This window comes from Amblyomma maculatum, chromosome 11 (genome assembly GCF_055883805.1).
Source record: "Amblyomma maculatum isolate TAMU_Amacu chromosome 11, ASM5588380v1, whole genome shotgun sequence".
In the NCBI taxonomy this organism is placed as follows: Eukaryota; Metazoa; Arthropoda; class Arachnida; order Ixodida; family Ixodidae; genus Amblyomma; species Amblyomma maculatum.
Window position 1 is genome coordinate 23,863,460 of NC_139354.1, and position 17,457 is coordinate 23,880,916.

The 17,457-nt window shown below is 45.4% G+C and overlaps 1 protein-coding gene across 1 annotated transcript; it reads left to right on the forward strand.

The window, feature by feature from the left end:
- The first annotated feature begins 11,603 nt into the window (after positions 1–11,603).
- On the forward strand, positions 11,604–17,427 carry LOC146173155 (uncharacterized). The gene is made up of 4 exons (XM_084583986.1): positions 11,604–11,615; positions 13,271–13,349; positions 13,380–13,608; positions 17,319–17,427. The coding sequence occupies exons 1-4, from the start codon at positions 11,604–11,606 to the stop codon at positions 17,425–17,427; spliced, it is 429 nt and encodes a 142-aa protein (XP_084440112.1).
- Positions 17,428–17,457: the final 30 nt, after the last annotated feature.

A 17,457-nucleotide genomic window follows, 5' to 3' on the forward strand; every position in this document is an offset into this window, starting at 1 on the left:
AATGTTGACAGCGCTTATACGTGCCCTTGACAGCATTTCTAGGCATTCTGTAATTTCGCTTTCGCATTGCGTGCGTTCTTTGCAGGTCTCTGTTCGACGTTATATCGGAGGCCTGGTTGTCGGAGGTTCGGGACTTGTTCGCAGACCACAATGCCGTGGCAGTGCTCCTCACTGACTCCATGTCACGAATGCAGCTTCTCCTGCCGCCGCAGGTGGTCGAGCCTTACAATCGCATCTTGCCCGTTCTAAGCGAGAGCCATGTCGCCAACGCATTGCTGCTGAAAGAATTCTGGATCCACAGCAAGATATTGGACAGCTCGCGAGACCTCCTTGGGGTACAGTCACCATCATTCCGTCATCAACCATCATTAGCATCCATCAGCACTGTAATTAGCATAATTATCAGGACAGCTGCAAAACCTCACGACAGACTTCTCTTATCCGTCAGCATTACCTGTTTCCTGCATTCCCGGAAAATTTTGTGATGTCTGCCAGACTAGCGATTACTTTTTATACCCACCGTCGCTGTAGAGGCTCAGTGGTTAAGGTGCTGGACTGCTTACCCAAAGGACGCGTTTCCGGTCCAGGCTGCGACGGTCGCTTTTCTATCAAGGCGAAAAGCTATACTCCTGCGTACTGTTCGACATCAGCGTACGTTACAGTACAGAATAAGTATCGGTATAGAGGCGAAGATACACGAAGATACAAGGAGACGTACCATTCAGCACTCTTCTTCATTGCCGCGTTACTTATTCCTTGCTATAATGCACTATCATGCTCAAGTGCTTACCTTTTTAATGTACGTTAAAGACCTCCAGTAGGTCCAAATTTCTGGAGCCATCCACTGCAGCGTCTTTGTCGACTGAGCCGCTTTGGAATTTAAACCATGGAAGCCAAGCCAAATAAGTTTTTCGCTAGCAGCTCCAACAAATGGTCTAGGGCCGCAGCAGTAGTTTCGTATCATTGATTGATTAGTGGTGTGTCCTCTCTTTGAAGCACTTGCTGAAAGGGCTGCCAGCCAAACATTTTGAAATACCAGTTTCGTATCTTTTCGGAGAGCAGTTAGGAGGGCATTTTCTAGAAGCTTGCCACAGATTTGCCCTTTTTAAGCAACGCTCCCGTAGAGACGTTTCATAATTTGGCTCCTTGCTGGTGTCGTCTTTACAATATGGCGCGGAACATTATAATACGATTCTATTTGTTTTACCGTTCTCTCCACGTTTACCCGCAGTAGCACGAAATAACATTGTTAAAAAGCGACAATACGCCGTGTATACGAACCAAACAACAAGGCTTCAATGCTGCGCAAAAGTGACAGTAGGAAAGTGTGAACATAACTATATATATATATATATATATATATATATATAAGCAGATCAATTAAGGGGAAATGAGGGTGCTCGTTATAATACATGAAGGAAAGAAGCCAACAGTCGGCGTGGCGCTGGTGAACACTCTCAAGGTTCGTACATAGACAACATAAATACCCAAGAAAGTAGCAGGGGGGACAGCGGCCCATGTAGCTCAGTTGGAAGAGCACCGGACGCGATATTCGGAGGTCGTGGGTTCGGTCCCCACCGTCGGCACGTTGTTTTTTCTTCTACTTTGTGTTTAATTATCTTTTCCCTAAACAGATTACATTACTAATTTCTGTGATTATCCAAGTAAACATTAAAAAAAAAAGACAAAGTACCATCCCCAACGCTTTCCTTGGCCTCGCCGACTGTTGGCTTCTTTCCTTCATATATATATATATATATATATATATATATATATATATATATATAACGCATGTATGTGCATGTTCACGCGTGCATATGTATAAAGGTCCGAAAGCACGAAGGTATACAGCGTGTAAAAAAAAAATTCTCGCGCATATTATTTATAAATGTGTAGATGTGCGCCGTCTGACGCCATTTTTAGATAGCTGGAAATGCTCCTACGCATGCACCACTCTACTGATTGCTACCTTGCGCTGTTCCTCGACTTTGTGGTAACAACTACAAAATTGACTTTTTTTTATATATATGTTCCACATGCACACTTCTCTAAATTATTTCCGCTATATATGCGTGGACGTGCGACTCGAGTGCAAAGTGAATGTCGGTGAGAAGCGAGTAAACTGGAGTCCGGATCGGCGATGGAAGCCATTGACGGCAGCCGGTAATACTGCCGCATCTTGCCATTCAAGATGGAGCTATAGTGTTCTCCGGGTTTTTCTAAACGCGATAGCATTAACAGCCCCATTCACCAGAATATTCGGCGTTGGCGTTTTCGGCATCACTAGAGCCATTTGTTTTACCTACACCACCTACACCAGTGCAGAACAAAATACTTTGCAGGTATAGGAGATTTGCGACACTGGTGTAGCTGGTGTAGGTTAAATAAATGGCCCTAATGTCATTGTCAGCGTCGGCGTTGTTAGCGAAAAATCATGGTCATGGCGCTGGCAGGCCGTTCACGGATTGCAGGTACGGTTGTCTGACTTTACGTTTTCCAGAAGTGCCAACTCAGGTCTCTGTTTTCATATGGAAGGGTGATATCAGAATCAGCCTGCCAGGGCCCTTGCATTCCCGACAACCCTATAGACCACACAGGCACTTTCATACGGCTTGGTTAAAGCGGGGCTTCACATGTGGGCTGATAGCCTGCGCTATCACGTCACATCCCTAAAGGCGGACGTTAAGTTACCCGCATAATTTTTTGTTGACTGTGGTAGCCTAATTATTTGTCCCTTTGTCTACCGAGAAGACGACGCTTGCGATCATTGGTGGTGGCATGCAGATTTTTTTATCATACTAGTAGAACGAAGTTAGAAAGAAGGGAATCTTCTTCATGGTGTCCGGACGGTTGCGTGAGTCGAGGATGAGAATTCACATAACAACTGAGAAATGCTATATGCTGTACATTTTTGCGCAAGTAAAGAGAACATAATGAGCTGTAGATGAGTATTTAAAGGGTGGAACAAAATTAAACTCACATAAGTAATCCTATATTTAAAGGTGTGTTGATCGGCCCATATACTCTGCCACGATAACTGAGCAGCACATAATGTAATATCGAAAATATTACATACCCCAAAAAATGGCCCCTTTAACCATGCGAGGCTACACTGTCTCAGATATCTGTTTTCCTTGATGTTAAACGCAAGAAACGCAAACCCCACCACGTTCTTGATCTCTTGATCGCAGGCGTGGTCTCGGCGAAAGGAGGCCTTCGACAAGCACGTCCGCGTCACCAACCGGTTTGTCGTCTTCACTCCGACCGTGTACTCGGAGCTGCGACTGGAATGCGGCATTAGCGCCTGGTTCCTCAACGCCCATCTGGTTGGAATACACTTCGTCGACAGCCTCATCCAACGGTTCTGCATCCGCGGAAAAGATCAAGATCAAATCGTTAGCGCCGCCATACCCCAGATTGTACGTGATCGTATCTGCGTCAAAGACCCTTACGAGCTTAAGGACGTCGCGCACCCGCAGTTAGCGCTCAGAGTGGTTCAGAGAGCTCTCGGAAAGGTGGAAGACTGGCACCAGCTATACCACAGCTGGAGCTCTCAGAAGTTGAGCGAGAGTCAGCTATTCTACGAACTCTTCTACCTGAGGGAAGCGTGCGCCCATGCACTACGCCTGCCACCGACGTACTTGCAGAAGAGTGCCGAGATGTTGATGTCCTTCGATGACTTCAGAAAGGCATTCGGTTGCTCGGCGGGAAAGCCGAGATCAGTATGAACATGTTAGTCATTGTCGTAGCCCTTAGAGTACGACCTGAGACGTACTACAATCTAAACTGATATCGCTTGCATTCGGTATTTAAGAGAGGCTAATAACCCTACGAGTTGATATTGCCTTGTCTCGCACAGGAACTCGCTGTTGATACTGTTCGCCACATGACTTTAGTTTGTAATTGATCGATATGGTCTACAAATGTAATTTGTTTTATATAAAGATATTGTTTTTCAGGCAAAACAAGGACAATGACGCCTTGTTTGTGCTTGTATGTAAGACCGGGATTTATAGGCTATGAGGGACGCCGTTATAGTGGAGGGTTCCGGAAATTTATACTACCCGGGGTTCTGTGACGTGGATTGAGATCGCACAGTACACGGACACCTTGAGTTTTCCCACTATAAGAATGCGGTGGCCCCGGCAGGGTTTCAACCTTCATCATCGAGGTCACCAGTCGAATGACCTAACCAAGACAACCACGGCGGGAGTACACAAAAATGGTTGCCCTGATAAAACGCCAGGTATTTCTAGCATAGCGTATAGATTTAGAGCAGTGTTTTAAAATAAGGCAGGATATGCATACTATTTTGAGAAAATACATGACATGGATAAGAGCATAACCAACACCTTTGTTAGTGCGATCGCATCGAGTTCATAGTGAGTGTTTGGGAGTTGTACTTTGTTAGTGACAGAACCATGGGCAGTTCTGAAATTTTTTTTGCGCATTGTTTTGCAACGCAGCCTCTTAATTACTTTGTCAGACATGGCTTCAATTGAAATATAATAATAAAATTATTGCAATTCAGTTAATTTTCTTTGAAATTGTCATCATCATTATCATCAGCCTGACTATACCCACTGCAGGGCGAAGGCCTCTCCCATATTTCTCCACTTAACCCGGTTCTGTGCTAGCTGCATCCACTTGACCCCTGCGAACTTCTTAACCTCATCCGCCCACCTAACTTTCTACCGCCCCCTGCTACGCTTTCCTTCCCTTGGAATCCAGTTTGTTACCCTCAGCGACCATCGGTTATCCTCTCTTCGCACTACATGTCCTGCCCATGCCCACTTCTTCTTCTTAATTTCCCCTAGAATGTCGGTAACTTGAGTTATTTCTCTGACCCACTCTGCACGCTTCCTATCTCTTAATGTTACCCCTACCATTTTTCGTTCCATAAATTGGAATTTCGTTGGAAATTGTGATATAAGGAATCTACAGGTCTACTGATGTAGTAATATAATGAAATACCTTAAGGCAGTAATTTTCCAGCAAAAAGTGATTCCTTCTTTTTTGTAAATCACTTATACGAATATGCCCCACTGCTCCTCGTATACAAGATCTTGACGTCTTCGATGACTTCAGCAAGGCCTCCGTTTGCTCGGCGGGAAAGGCGGGATCTATATGAACACGTTAGTGATCGTCGTAGCCCTTCGTGTACGACTGGAGACGTACTACGATCTAGACAGTGTTAAGGATGATTTGTTTTGTATACGAGAAGCGCATCAAAGACATGGTCGGTGGAAGCAAGAACCCTCGTTATTTGCAGCTCTAGGTGCCCGCCTGCTTATCTCAATAAAATGGATGATGCACCGCAAGTCTGGCCGAGCGTATAAAGAACTGCAAAAAAAAAAAAAAAAACGTCAGAATTTGGTAGAAGCGTTTTTTTTTTTCTTTCCTCAGTAGACGGCTAATTCGCTGCTGTTATCCGTCGTATAGGCAACAGTGTACAAGTCGCTACTATTTTAAAGCAGCAAAAAAACAAGGCTCCGACAGGCTGCCGAACGGGCAGATTGCGCAGGACAGAGTTCAGAACTTGTCCGCGGCAAGCAGCTTCCCTCACTGTGTAGGCTAAGGGCGCAGTGGTGGCTCGTTACACTAGCCGCCACGGGGCGATGAACGTTAGGCGGAAATGCCTATCATCATCATCATTATCAGCCTGACTATACCCACTGCAGGGCGAAGGCCTCTCCCATATTTCTCCAATTAACCTGGTTCTGTGCTAGCTGCATCCACTTGACCCCTGCGAACTTCTTAACCTCATCCGCACACCCAACCTTCTGCCACCCCCTGCTACGCTTTCCTTCCCTTGGAATCCAGTTTGTTGCCCTAAGCGACCATCGGTTATCCTCTCTTCGCACTACATGTCCTTCCCATGTCCATTTCTTCTTCTTAATTTCCACTGGAATGTCGGTAACTTGAGTTATTTCTCTGACCCACTCTGCACGCTTCCTATCTCTTAATGTTACCCCTACCATTTTTCGTTCCGTAGCCCTCTGGGTTGTCCTCAACTTACGTAGAACTCTCTTGGTTAGCCTCCACGTTTCAGCCCCATAGGTGAGTACAGGCAAGATGCAACTGTTGTATACTTTCCTCTTGAGCGATACCGGTAAGCTGCTAGTCATAATCTGCGAGTGCTTGCCAAATGCCTATAGTGCGACCATTATCGAGCACGAGGTGTAGGCGCCCATGGCTGGGACCACCGAAGCGATATGTAACGTACTTGATGGCTTCAAATGGTGGAAGCAGCTCCGCACATCATGCAATGGGTTCTTCACTCGTCTATCTTGAATGCTGTGGAAGTGACAACCTTTCTACAAGTTTTCTGTTTTCGTTCCTTTGCTGAAAGTGGCGCGTGCAGTAGGAAAGAAGAAGAGGGAGTAGTTGGCAAATCACAATAGAAGTTTATTCAGGACACATGCTTGAATAAATAGGAAAACCAACCAAAACAAACCACCTGGGGATCGTTTACGTGCACTGACATCCCACAACACGCGGACGCTACTTCATACCGCCTCCATCAAAACGCGGCCGTCAGCGGTCGGTTTCGAACTTTGGAACTGCGGTACAGATGTTGAAGGTGTATGAATGTAGTAAAATTGAGTAGTAAAATAGTGAGCGGTATAATATGTCATGAATAGGTGATGGCTGACGTCACTCGAATAATCATTATTGATCGATTATAATGAACACATAGTTAATGAGAATATCACATAATTTACTACGAAAGGTAAGCAAGGTAATAAAATAAGGGTAATTAGGACAATTAGGAGGAAATCACTAACCAGAAGATCTTATTCCAAAGTCACGTGAAAAGTTGACGCAAAACTCTGTCACTTACTAGGTAGTGTTATAATAGTCACGTGACACGAAGACGCAAACGTTTGTCATGTGACTAGTTGACGTAAAACCAATCTCACGCGGTAAGATGACATGCAGAAAACGTTTTAAGGCGAAATTCTTTTATGGCTCACCAAATCTGAGGTCGGAGTTGCCCGTAGAGTTTGTCTGCAAAATGCGACCCGCGCCTCTCATACATTGAGTCGCTTTGGAACGCTAGGTCCCGAAAACTAGACCAAACAAAGTGCGGAAAAGTGGTATCATTCAGGTGATCGCAAGACTCTGTAAAGAGACAAGAGGTGTCGAACTAAGGTGATCCCCACTGCGGTGGTTAGGTTTCTATATGAAAAGATATAGGGGTACCGGTAACAACTCATCGTACACATCTTTGTATCGTTACCAATACGATGCTGTTCCAGAGGGTGACGTTTTAAAGAGGGTTAAAAAAATGACAATTCGTTCTTCAGCGAAAACTTTTCTCTTTCAGCTTCACACTAACACGCTGTCTGTTATGACATGGCTGGAAGAAAAAGGGATTTTTGTACCATAGACTGTAAATTGCATGATTTGTCGTAAGCCTGAAACAATAAAGCACATCTTTCTGGAATGTTGGAAAGCATTTTAATGGGATATACTGCAGACAACTCTAAAAAAAGGCCTCCCTTTAACGCCTTTAGGTGTCCGTTTTTTGCCAGTACACGAACCAGGTGTGCGTATAGCTTGATCATACTGGTCTGTATGCACATTGTATGGAAGACGATAATGGCAGTTCGTAATGAAGATGTGAATGTCAGGCTTGCTAGGCAGTATTTCATTGAACATATTGTGTCGAAATCACTAAGTGTGCGCCCAGACCGGTTACCAACGTTTCACTAGTTGACTTCCCTCAAATAATGTTAACCATAATACATGAATTTTCTTGCAACATTGCTTTTACCTTTTATTGCCAGTGCGTCTGTTAAGTTGTAAAACGGAAATGTGCCTTGTTTCTCTATTATTGTTCTGTACTGATGTGGCAGGTAATAAAGCAAAAACACAGTTTCTCATTGGTTAAAACGCCTGGCTAAAGGATCAGAGTAACAAGGTTCGAACCCGACTCCCGCGGTTTCGCTTCGATGGAGGCGAGATCAAGAAGCATCCGTGTGCTGCACGAATTTGTTTTTAAATTTAAAGCCAGATTTTAACAGACATCAATATATTGTTGCGTGGTGACAAGCGAAGAGACGGCACAACATCGTGGCAGGATGAACGATGATTTAATGTCTGGCCTAGCGCGAGGGCTCTTCTCGCGTCACTGCCGATCTTCTTCTTCGCAACGCTTCCCGGGGCCACCGAGCGATCGTCCCGATCGTTTCGTTGAAGTCAATGGTGATGTGATAGTGTAGATGTTCAAGAAAATACAGAAGAGAATGATGCGCTTGCCACCACGATGACGATGAACACGATGATGCTTGGATGATCCGCCTCCCCTGGAGCTGTTCAACCATCTGCCACCAGAGTCCATGGGACCGATGGCACGAGGTCGCGACGAGCGGCTGGGCGGGGGTTGCGTGTACATGTCCGGTTCCTTTGAGTCCTTCGGGTCTTTCGTCTCGGGTCTGGTTGGCCTGTCTGTTCTCCTTGTCTTCAGATTCGGGCTGGGAGCTGGGCGGTGGTAGTTGGTCAGGTCTTGGCAGGAAGGGCTGGGGCGAAGCTGCTCTGCGATGTCCCAGGGCCCTCGGTCGATGGTCCCGGCTTACAGATGGCGTCGATGTTCCAAGGCGAGGATGGGGATGACATACCCCGCACCTCCAACAAAAATGTTACGTGGTGACAAGCAAAGAGACGGCACAACATGGTGACAGGATGAACGATGCTTTAATGTCTGGCCTAGCGCGAGGGCTTTTCCCGCGCCACTGCCAATCTTCTTAGCAACAATATATTGCCGAAGAAAATAAAACCCGCCAACTCCTAACAGTCTGGCTTTGCTACACTAAAATTCTCTAAGCGCAACCAAGGGCTCTAACTTCAATAACCATGCAGTCCGAGGCACATATTTGAGATTTCAATATGGGAATAAATTTGTGAACACACTTCTACATGCGTGCTGGCCGGGCATTCATATCACAGAGATACCCGGCCATTTGGAAGGGTCAGTGCACGTTAAAATGTCCCCAGGTGCAGAAAATGTAGGAGCAGTTGTCCACTACGGCACCTCTTTGTAACTTTCCGCTTTCACCTTCCCCCCCCCCCCCCCCCCTACAGCGGGGCTGATGTGTCCAAGGAGAAGTGTGACCGATACGTTGCCTTTCATTTCCTATAAACCAATTTAGAATTTACTACAGTAATGAAACGCCACTCCTGTCCAATCCCAATCTTCCAGGAACGGAATTAACGAGCAAACAATAGTGAAAGTCCAGGCGGCACCAGCGACGATATGCCGTCCAATCGCACATTAGCAGGAGTAATAGTATTAAGTCCTTATTTATTAAATACATATTGTTTCGAAGAAGAAGCTCGGCAGTGGCTCGAGAGGAGCCCTCGCTCTAGGCCAGCCTTTAAATTATCCTTCACCATGTCACCATGTTGTGCCGTTCTCTTGCTTGTCGCCACGTAACATTTTGGCTGTAGGTGCGGGGTAATACGGGCAGCAGCGGACGAGCAGCGGATTTCTTTGTACGTCGTCACATGAGATGAGCCGCTGGAAATAGGAAACTTAAAGTGGAGGCTAAACGAAGTAAAATGAGAAGACTGTGTCCACCGGATCACAATGCCATAAGTATTGAGGCGAATACCTTAAATATCCCGTGTGAAATAACTCAGTGCCGACGCAATAAAACAATGAAACATCCGAAACAGGGAGAACCGACGCTACTACGCGATGCCAATGCGGGAAAAGCCAAACAGGGAACAGTATCCCTCTTTCCATAATCGCTTCTAATGAAGGATAGCTTTTATAAGTTATACCTTTTTCTATCATCGTCATGTCTAGGTAGTTGATTCGGTACATAACGAGTCATTATTTTAGATTTTTTTCGTGCAACTGCTATCATTTAGCATGCTAGGTATTTACGATAATAAAGTTGCAAATCTTGGTTTTTCTAACTCATTTTTCTTACTTCTTCCGCTTCCTTTCCACGCTGATTAAACTCTGGACTTAAAAGCAGGTTAACGCAGAAACTTAGGTGCACGGATGAGAATAAAAAGCCTGCCGGGATTAGAAGGCGCAGCTGTCAGAGGATCGGGTTAATTGAAAGTAGGTCGGAAAAACACCTTCCTGCAGTGGATGAAATGAGGATGACAATGATGATAATGAAACGCCGTGAGAGCATAAATTCACAGAAAGCCGACATTATCATTATTATTAGATTGACTACGGTCTCACCAAGACAAGCACCTTTCCTGTACCACCCCAATTAAACCGGTCGTGTGCCACCCGTGTCTTCATAATCGCCGCAAACTTTCTAATGTTCACATGACTTTTGCCACCCCCTGATACGCTTTGACTTCTTTTGGAAGCCACTTCGTTTAAAAAAAAAAAAAAAAAAAAAAAAAACATCAGATTTATTGACTTCCATTACACGGCCTGCTTTATCCAGAATTGTTCTTGATTCCTGCTAGGATGCCGTCAACTAGCATTAGTTTTCTTTCCCACTCTGCTCTTTTCCGGTTTCTCAGCGTTATACTTATCAATTTTTTTTCCAATAATTTTTGCGATAATCTTAATTTACGTTCCGATATTATCGGTATCCTTCACGTACCGACATAAATACAGGTACTTAATATTTTTAAGTCGGTATTAGATATGCCTTTAATCTGCTATCATGATGAAAGAATACCAGATACGAAATGCACTCTAATTTAATCTGATTTTCCAAGTATTACGTGACTCGTGGTCCAAATCTGCGGGCACATTGAGCATGCGCATGTGGTGTGTGCACATAGAAAAAAGCCAAGATTCGGTGAAATTCCTGGGCAGACCATGATCACCAGCGACGACCTTATTTTTTGTTAGATTTGCTTAAGAAAAGGGAATAAATTATTTCCGTAATAATCAACAATGAAAGGTGCAAGTACCAGTCAATGCAGTGCGCTGTGGAATCAGAAAAGTTGCAAAGAAATCTCGGTGTGCACACCAATTGGCAGTACCCTCTTCATAGAGAGCGACTAATGGCGTCAACGCGCGACATAACTGGGAGACGAATGCTTTTCATACAGATGCAGATTTAAATCAAGCTGCTACGTTTTGGTCTCGGTTTCCTCTAACATCAGGATCTATGATCAAGCAGAATTATCTAGGTCTTGGGAGAGAAAAAAAATTTAAGAGTGGATCACATGAAAAAAAATACATCACAAGGAAACACGTGGTTCAAGGAGGGGCTACAGAACGATTCAGAGGAACAAATTTCCACCTTTAGGATACCAATCAGTGTACACGTGGACATACTATGCCTAGCCCGTAAAGCAAAAGAAAGCCTCTTGTCTCCCTCCCCAAAGTTACTTTTTGTTTCATCTTCGTCGAAGCAGAACGAAGCGTTTCGGTCTCTTCTTTTTGGCACGTTTACGCTTCGGGTCAGCTGTAGCCGGTCGAGTGCAACAAAGCGCTTTTAGTCGAACACGAACAAAACCCGAACAAGCTGCTCTTACCCACAGGACAGCGAATCACACGTGGTTGATCCTGCTGTCGGTAACGGCCTGGCTCCTGGTATATAAACTTCTGACCGTTCTTGTGCTCTGAACAGACTCCCGAAGAGCGGACCAAGAACACTACAGGACCTACCATGAAGACCATTGTAAGTAAAAGTGTGTTTCCCACGGCGCTGGCAGGTTATTTCCTTTCTAAGAAATGTCCCCGGTAGTGCGAAGCGACTTCAACAACATGACACGGGCAGTGCAACGGGTGGTAGGGGTTGCATTTGTAACCTTAGACTTTAAGAAAAATTGAGTTCTTATAAAGCTTGCATCATTGCACTTAGGGCGAAAAAAAAGATCTTTCCATCGTAAAAGGGACGGAAATTTGTGATTTTTGAAGAATTTTGAAGAGTTCATTAAGCCAGTCAGCGAGACGTTTCGCTAGGCAGAGTTGACCGGTGTATTAGCCTTACACATGCTGACGCTAAACATATGCCAAGCCGTCCCGCGAGCGTTATTGTTACGGATATTAAAATTACATCATCCATGAGAGGATGGTAGCATTTAAGTGGGCGCGACAGTATCCGGTGCCTATTTCCACACTCTACAGGATATGCAGGATGCGGAACGGAGTGAGATACCGTCTTGCGGCTTTTGTGGGGAATGTTGGAAAGCATAACGAGGAAACAGTTATAAAAATTTTTGTCCGGTGTAGTTCTTCTGCATAAAAGTGTTTTACCTTCTTCACATTATAAATAAGAACAAACATTTGGCCGCATAAACGTTTTACTTTTTTTTGCCACGTGTGTGACTGTAAGGCCAATACATTGCCTACAATTCACTTATTTCTATGGGCCACATGGGGCCCTTGCACATGTAGCTCTTGGTACATGTGCAACGGAGAGGATTTAGCTAATGCACACACTCACCTGACCTAAACAGCTCAGTTTTAGTATTTGCCGATAGCAGTGCAGTAAAACAGAGAGCCGGATTCACTCTTGAAAAAAGAATGTAAATATAGAGGGTAGCAACTGTGCGTCTCGGTGTGTGCGTGAGTGTGTAGAGACGGCGCCAGCATGGCGGAGTCCATTATCGACCTCTGCTCTCCCTTAGATCCCAGGAGAACTATCACACTGCCAGTGGAGGATTCGAGATGGCGTTAGTTCGGAACAAACAGAAGCCATCAAACTCTGCGTGGCACCCGTACTCGAGCTTGGGAGGTTTTCCAATGGCAGGAACTCTGAGAGGGTGCTAAGCGAGGAGCACCGGCGACAGCATATACTGCTTCTTTGCTTTCTACTTATTTTCATTTTCCTTAAACGCCACTTTCCTTTCAGCGTCTCGAGTTTGGTCTTCCGGAGTTTGCGCTACGTGACGTTTTTTCCCACCCTGAGAAAGTGGTTCACGACAAGGGCTCACTGGGACATTAGGTTGTGCAATGCCCACGGCTTTTTTTCCTCACTGTTTGTCTCAAGGCAGACGTAAATTTAGCATCGTAATGCTGATAATGTATTAAATGTTGGTAAGCAGGTCTCAGCAGTATTTGAACAACCATTTGTGCATGCGTCGTTCGTTTATGCTTTTGTTCAATGAATGCTATATAATATGTGTTTTGATTCTTTTTAGCCTTGCGCACCCTACGTTAGGATTATGTCAAGCAAATGCCGTTGAGCAAGAGTGTGCCTGCGTCATTTCACACTAGGAAAACAAGAATATTTGGAGAATTTTAAAATCAGTCTTCCAGGGTCTGAAAGCAAAGTTGCAAAAGTAATATTTTATATTCTCCCGCTCATTGTTCCTTTTATAATACCAACAGGTGTGCCTCGCTGTCATGCTTGCTCTGGCCGCCATGGTGGTGAACGCCGGCTACGGCCATGGTGGATACGGTGGATACGGTGGATATGGTGGACACGGTGGATATGGAGGTCACGGAGGCTACGGTGGACATGGTGGTCACGGCCATGGCGGGTACAGCCACGCCATTACGCACTTCTTCGACAACCAGCGCGCTCACTACGGGCACGGAGGATATGGACGCGGTCATGGTGGATACGGCCACGGAGGATACGGCGGCTACGGTCATGGTGGGCACGGTGGTTACGGCCATGGTGGCTACGGCGGTCGCGGTGGATACGGTGGTTACGGCTACCACGGCTAAGCGAAAGGGGGCATTTCGTTCCTTTAAAGTTCAAATTGTGTGAATGTCTTCGCGTAGGCAAATAAACGCATTCTGAAACGTAAAACAGTCCTGTGTTTATGAAAGTGGTACTGAAGCTGCGGCGGACACCAGCTTTGCTTGCAAATGGGAGATTCGTCACTGTCGCAGTCGCACCGTCCACTGAAAAACGAGCTGCTTGTTTTGTGGGGACACACTTAAGGTGCATTTGCTTTATGCTCAATTACATAATGAACAAGGCGTTGTGGGCAGCTTCAATTTTCTGTCTGCCGCAGCATTCTTAGCTCACGTTTGCAGACCTGCGGCCTCTCGTTTGTACCTCTAAAGCATTATCTCTGATCCAAAGGTCGTTTAATCAAACTACCATCCACCAGGCATTACAAAATGGTCACGAAATTATCTACCAGTGGCTACTAGAAAATAGTGGAATCGTTGGCAATGACTTAGCTAACGGTGCTGCTCGACCGGCTCACGATACAGCCAACACTGTCCAGACACTACTGACAAAAGCCTACGCAGCAATGCACCTCCGACTGCTCGCCCTAAACGTGACTACAATCGTGGTCTACGCCTGGATATCCCACTTCCACCACTTTGACCAATTACTCCAACTGCAGATACCATTCGGTCTACCCCTCCGGGATGCTACAATGTTGTATCGCCTGTGGCTAGGAGTGGCGTTTACAAGCGCCTTTTCCCATCTCATCACAATGGCAGACTCTCCAACGTGTGAGCAGTGTGAGCATGATGAAACGATTGTGCACATACTTTGTGATTTCACTAAAATTTGAGCGTGAGCATACCTTCCTAGCTGCTACACTCCGCTGCTTAGACACGCGCTCTTACTGTAGCTAAGGTTCTGGGCCCTTGGATGACACCTTCATCAGGAAGGAAAGCAGTAAAGGAGCTCCTTAAGTTTTTAAAGGGCTCAAGGTTGAGTTCTAGACTTCAAGTGTACGCTCTCTGCCCCCTTTTACTATAGATCTTTGGACATGGGACAGACTCCTTTCCTTGGCGCTCTTTCTTTCCTTTTTCTTCTTTTGTTCTCCTCCTCTTGTGTAAGATAGCCTGCTGGGCATCGCCTAGTCAACTTCCCTGCCTTGCTATTCTACTGTCTTGCTCTCTCTTTATATATATATATATATATATATATATATATATATATATATATATATATATATATATATATATATAAACATATCAATCTTTAATCCAACTACAAATTCTGAAACACTCCGCTTGGAATTTCAGCGGGCAGTGAACACATTTATGCTTATACTGTGGAAAACTAGGGCTGTTACTAATCCCACATCTAGATATTTAAGGGATTTGTTTAAATTGCAACTAAAGTAAAATTTCTGAGTAGACAGAAAACAATGTATTATCTGAAGAGTAGCCTCCGGACGAGTGGAATATGCTCTGTCACATTTCAGGGGAAAGGATGAAGAAATAGAGGTCCTGCGATCCTGAGAACGAAGTTTAGTCGGCTTCTGCGCAGACACACAGCGCAGTCTCACGTATAATTAGCGTGTTTGGGATAATAAAATAGTGAACAAGGGTGTGCCTCTGATATGTAAAAAAAAAGAAAAAAGAAAGACCTTAAGTGTTGGGTAAAAGTATTAGGTAACTAAAAATGTTATGCGCCTGCTTCATCCTCTTGGCGTTTGCTCACCCTGTAACAAGGGTGGTTCTTTGCGTGCCACGGGGGCCTTGACCATAATGCCAGCCTTATGTCACGCCGTTTTCCAGCTTCAGGTTGAGCGCTCTGAAATCGCCGAGGCCCTGCCTTGCCACTCAAGCAAAGCGCTGGCTCGTTAACCTCGCAACAGCAAAAAAAAGAAAAAAAAACATTTCCAAGCATGTAAGTACAGCAAAGTGTGTGTGTTACTCTTGTAAATGGACACGGTAAGCACGAGTAATCACAGCACCGCTCAGACTGGGGTGGAGAGTGTGGAATCGCCCTCTTACAGAAAAAAATGTGTCTCGCGCAGTTCTTCCGGCCGCTCAGCTTTCGTGTTTCTTATTGCGTTTTTTTTTCTTATTCACAGACTTGTTGAAGTACTGCCCTGTGTCCAAGCTTCGGTCACATCTGGCGTGCCAGGAATTTGCGCTAGAAACATTTGAAACAAACACGAAAGCGCGGAGGGCATGATGGCGGGAGGGAATGTTCATGGCCTGCCTGACCCTTAAGGAAAAGTAAATAAAACAAATCACAGCTTTGGCGAGACGTGCGCAGAGGAGAGAGACTTTTCAACTTGCATTTTTAATGCAACGCCATTGGGAACACGTGAGAAAGTAAACTTGGTGTGCTTGGGTATATAAGCGAGCCTGGGGCGTGTACGTGGACAGAGTTGCGCAGTGCACAGGAAAAGAAGGATATATCACTATGAAAGCCACCGTAAGTTGTGTTTTGTTGCTTAACCAAGCTTTATGGCTCGTACTTAGATGCTTTATGACTCGTACTTAGAAGTAGTCCGTGATTACAACCAAGACGTTGTATTGACAACAGACATTGAGAAATCAGTTGAAGAGCGCAGGATATTGGCTTGTGGATAATATTCGTACTGGCGAAATCTCTGGGCAGTGTAGATGGAAAAAATGTGTAAAATTGAAGTGAAATAGATTTCCTTGTTTGCTTCCATATAGCCATAATATTTCCCGCTCTATATTCTGTTCGAAGCGATATACACCAGAAGTGTGTGTGTGTGTGTAGGGGGGGGGGGGGGGGGGGAGGGCAAGATTTTACAGCAGTGCCAAACGTGTTAAGATTAGTTAACTTTATCGGCAAGGTGCAAGATAATTGAGGCGGTCATTAGCTGCAATCATCCCACTCAGCTTAATGTTCTCCGCGTCCTGTGCATTCATTTGATAACTAAGCTTAGAAACAGAGATGGATAGTGGTTCAAGGAACGCATCGAACGAAAAATGCTTTGACGCAAGCTTGCCTTTCCTGCTCCACGACCTCGTCACAGTTTAGACGCCAAACTCCAAACGTTCAAGCGAAACGAACCTGATCATGACAGGCCGGTTTCAGTTAAGAAACACCATGTGAGAAGCTGCTGTACAAGATACCTTTTCTTTGTAATTCAGCGGCTTGCCCTGCCGGTCGTCGTCGATTGGGGTGCTATTCTATCTAACGCAGCTAGCTTACTCTCCCTGCTTATTGACCGCAATCGTTTTGAGCCCTGAGCTCCACCGCAATCTCAGTGTTAGCGTGCTCGAGACGTGGGTTCTATCCCGGCAGCGGCGTATGCGTCTTGATAGCGGCGATACGCAAAGTGCCCATGTACTATGCGATGTCACTGCACGTTAACCCTAGGGGATCAAAAGTACTGGAGCCCTCCACTACGGCTTTCGTCATAGCTGTTGCCACTTTGGCACTTTAAACCCCCTGTGCCATATTATGACCGACCTCAGCGCAGAGCAGCTAGTGCTAAGCTTCACTCTTCCCGAAAAGCGATTGTTAGTGATTGTTCGTCAACGTACCTGTAACACGATGTCTCTCATCATAAGCAATGTTTTACGAAACGTCTTTACCACAGGTGTGCCTTCTCGTCGCCTTTGCCCTCGTGGCTGTGACATCGGCAGGCTACTACGGCGGCTACGGCCTGGGATACGGTGGCTACGGTAAAGGACTTGGCATTGGATACACCTACCATTTCGACAACCAGAGGGCCGCGCCATATTTCTATGGCGGCTATGGTGGATATGGCGGATATGGTGGATACGGTCTAGGATACGGAGGCTACGGAGGCTACGGAGGTTATGGTCTTGGCTTCAAGGGTCTCTACGGCTGATGTTCTTATGCTCACCGGTAAGGGTTTAAG

Excerpts from the sequence above, each read along its gene's own strand:
- LOC146173155 (XM_084583986.1), top strand. Across the intron at positions 13,350-13,379 it reads TGGTGGATACGGTGGATACG|GTCACGGAGGCTACGGTGGA; the intron begins GTGGATATGGTG and ends GTGGATATGGAG. Across the intron at positions 13,609-17,318 it reads GGTGGTTACGGCTACCACGG|CTATGGCGGCTATGGTGGAT; the intron begins CTAAGCGAAAGG and ends CGCGCCATATTT.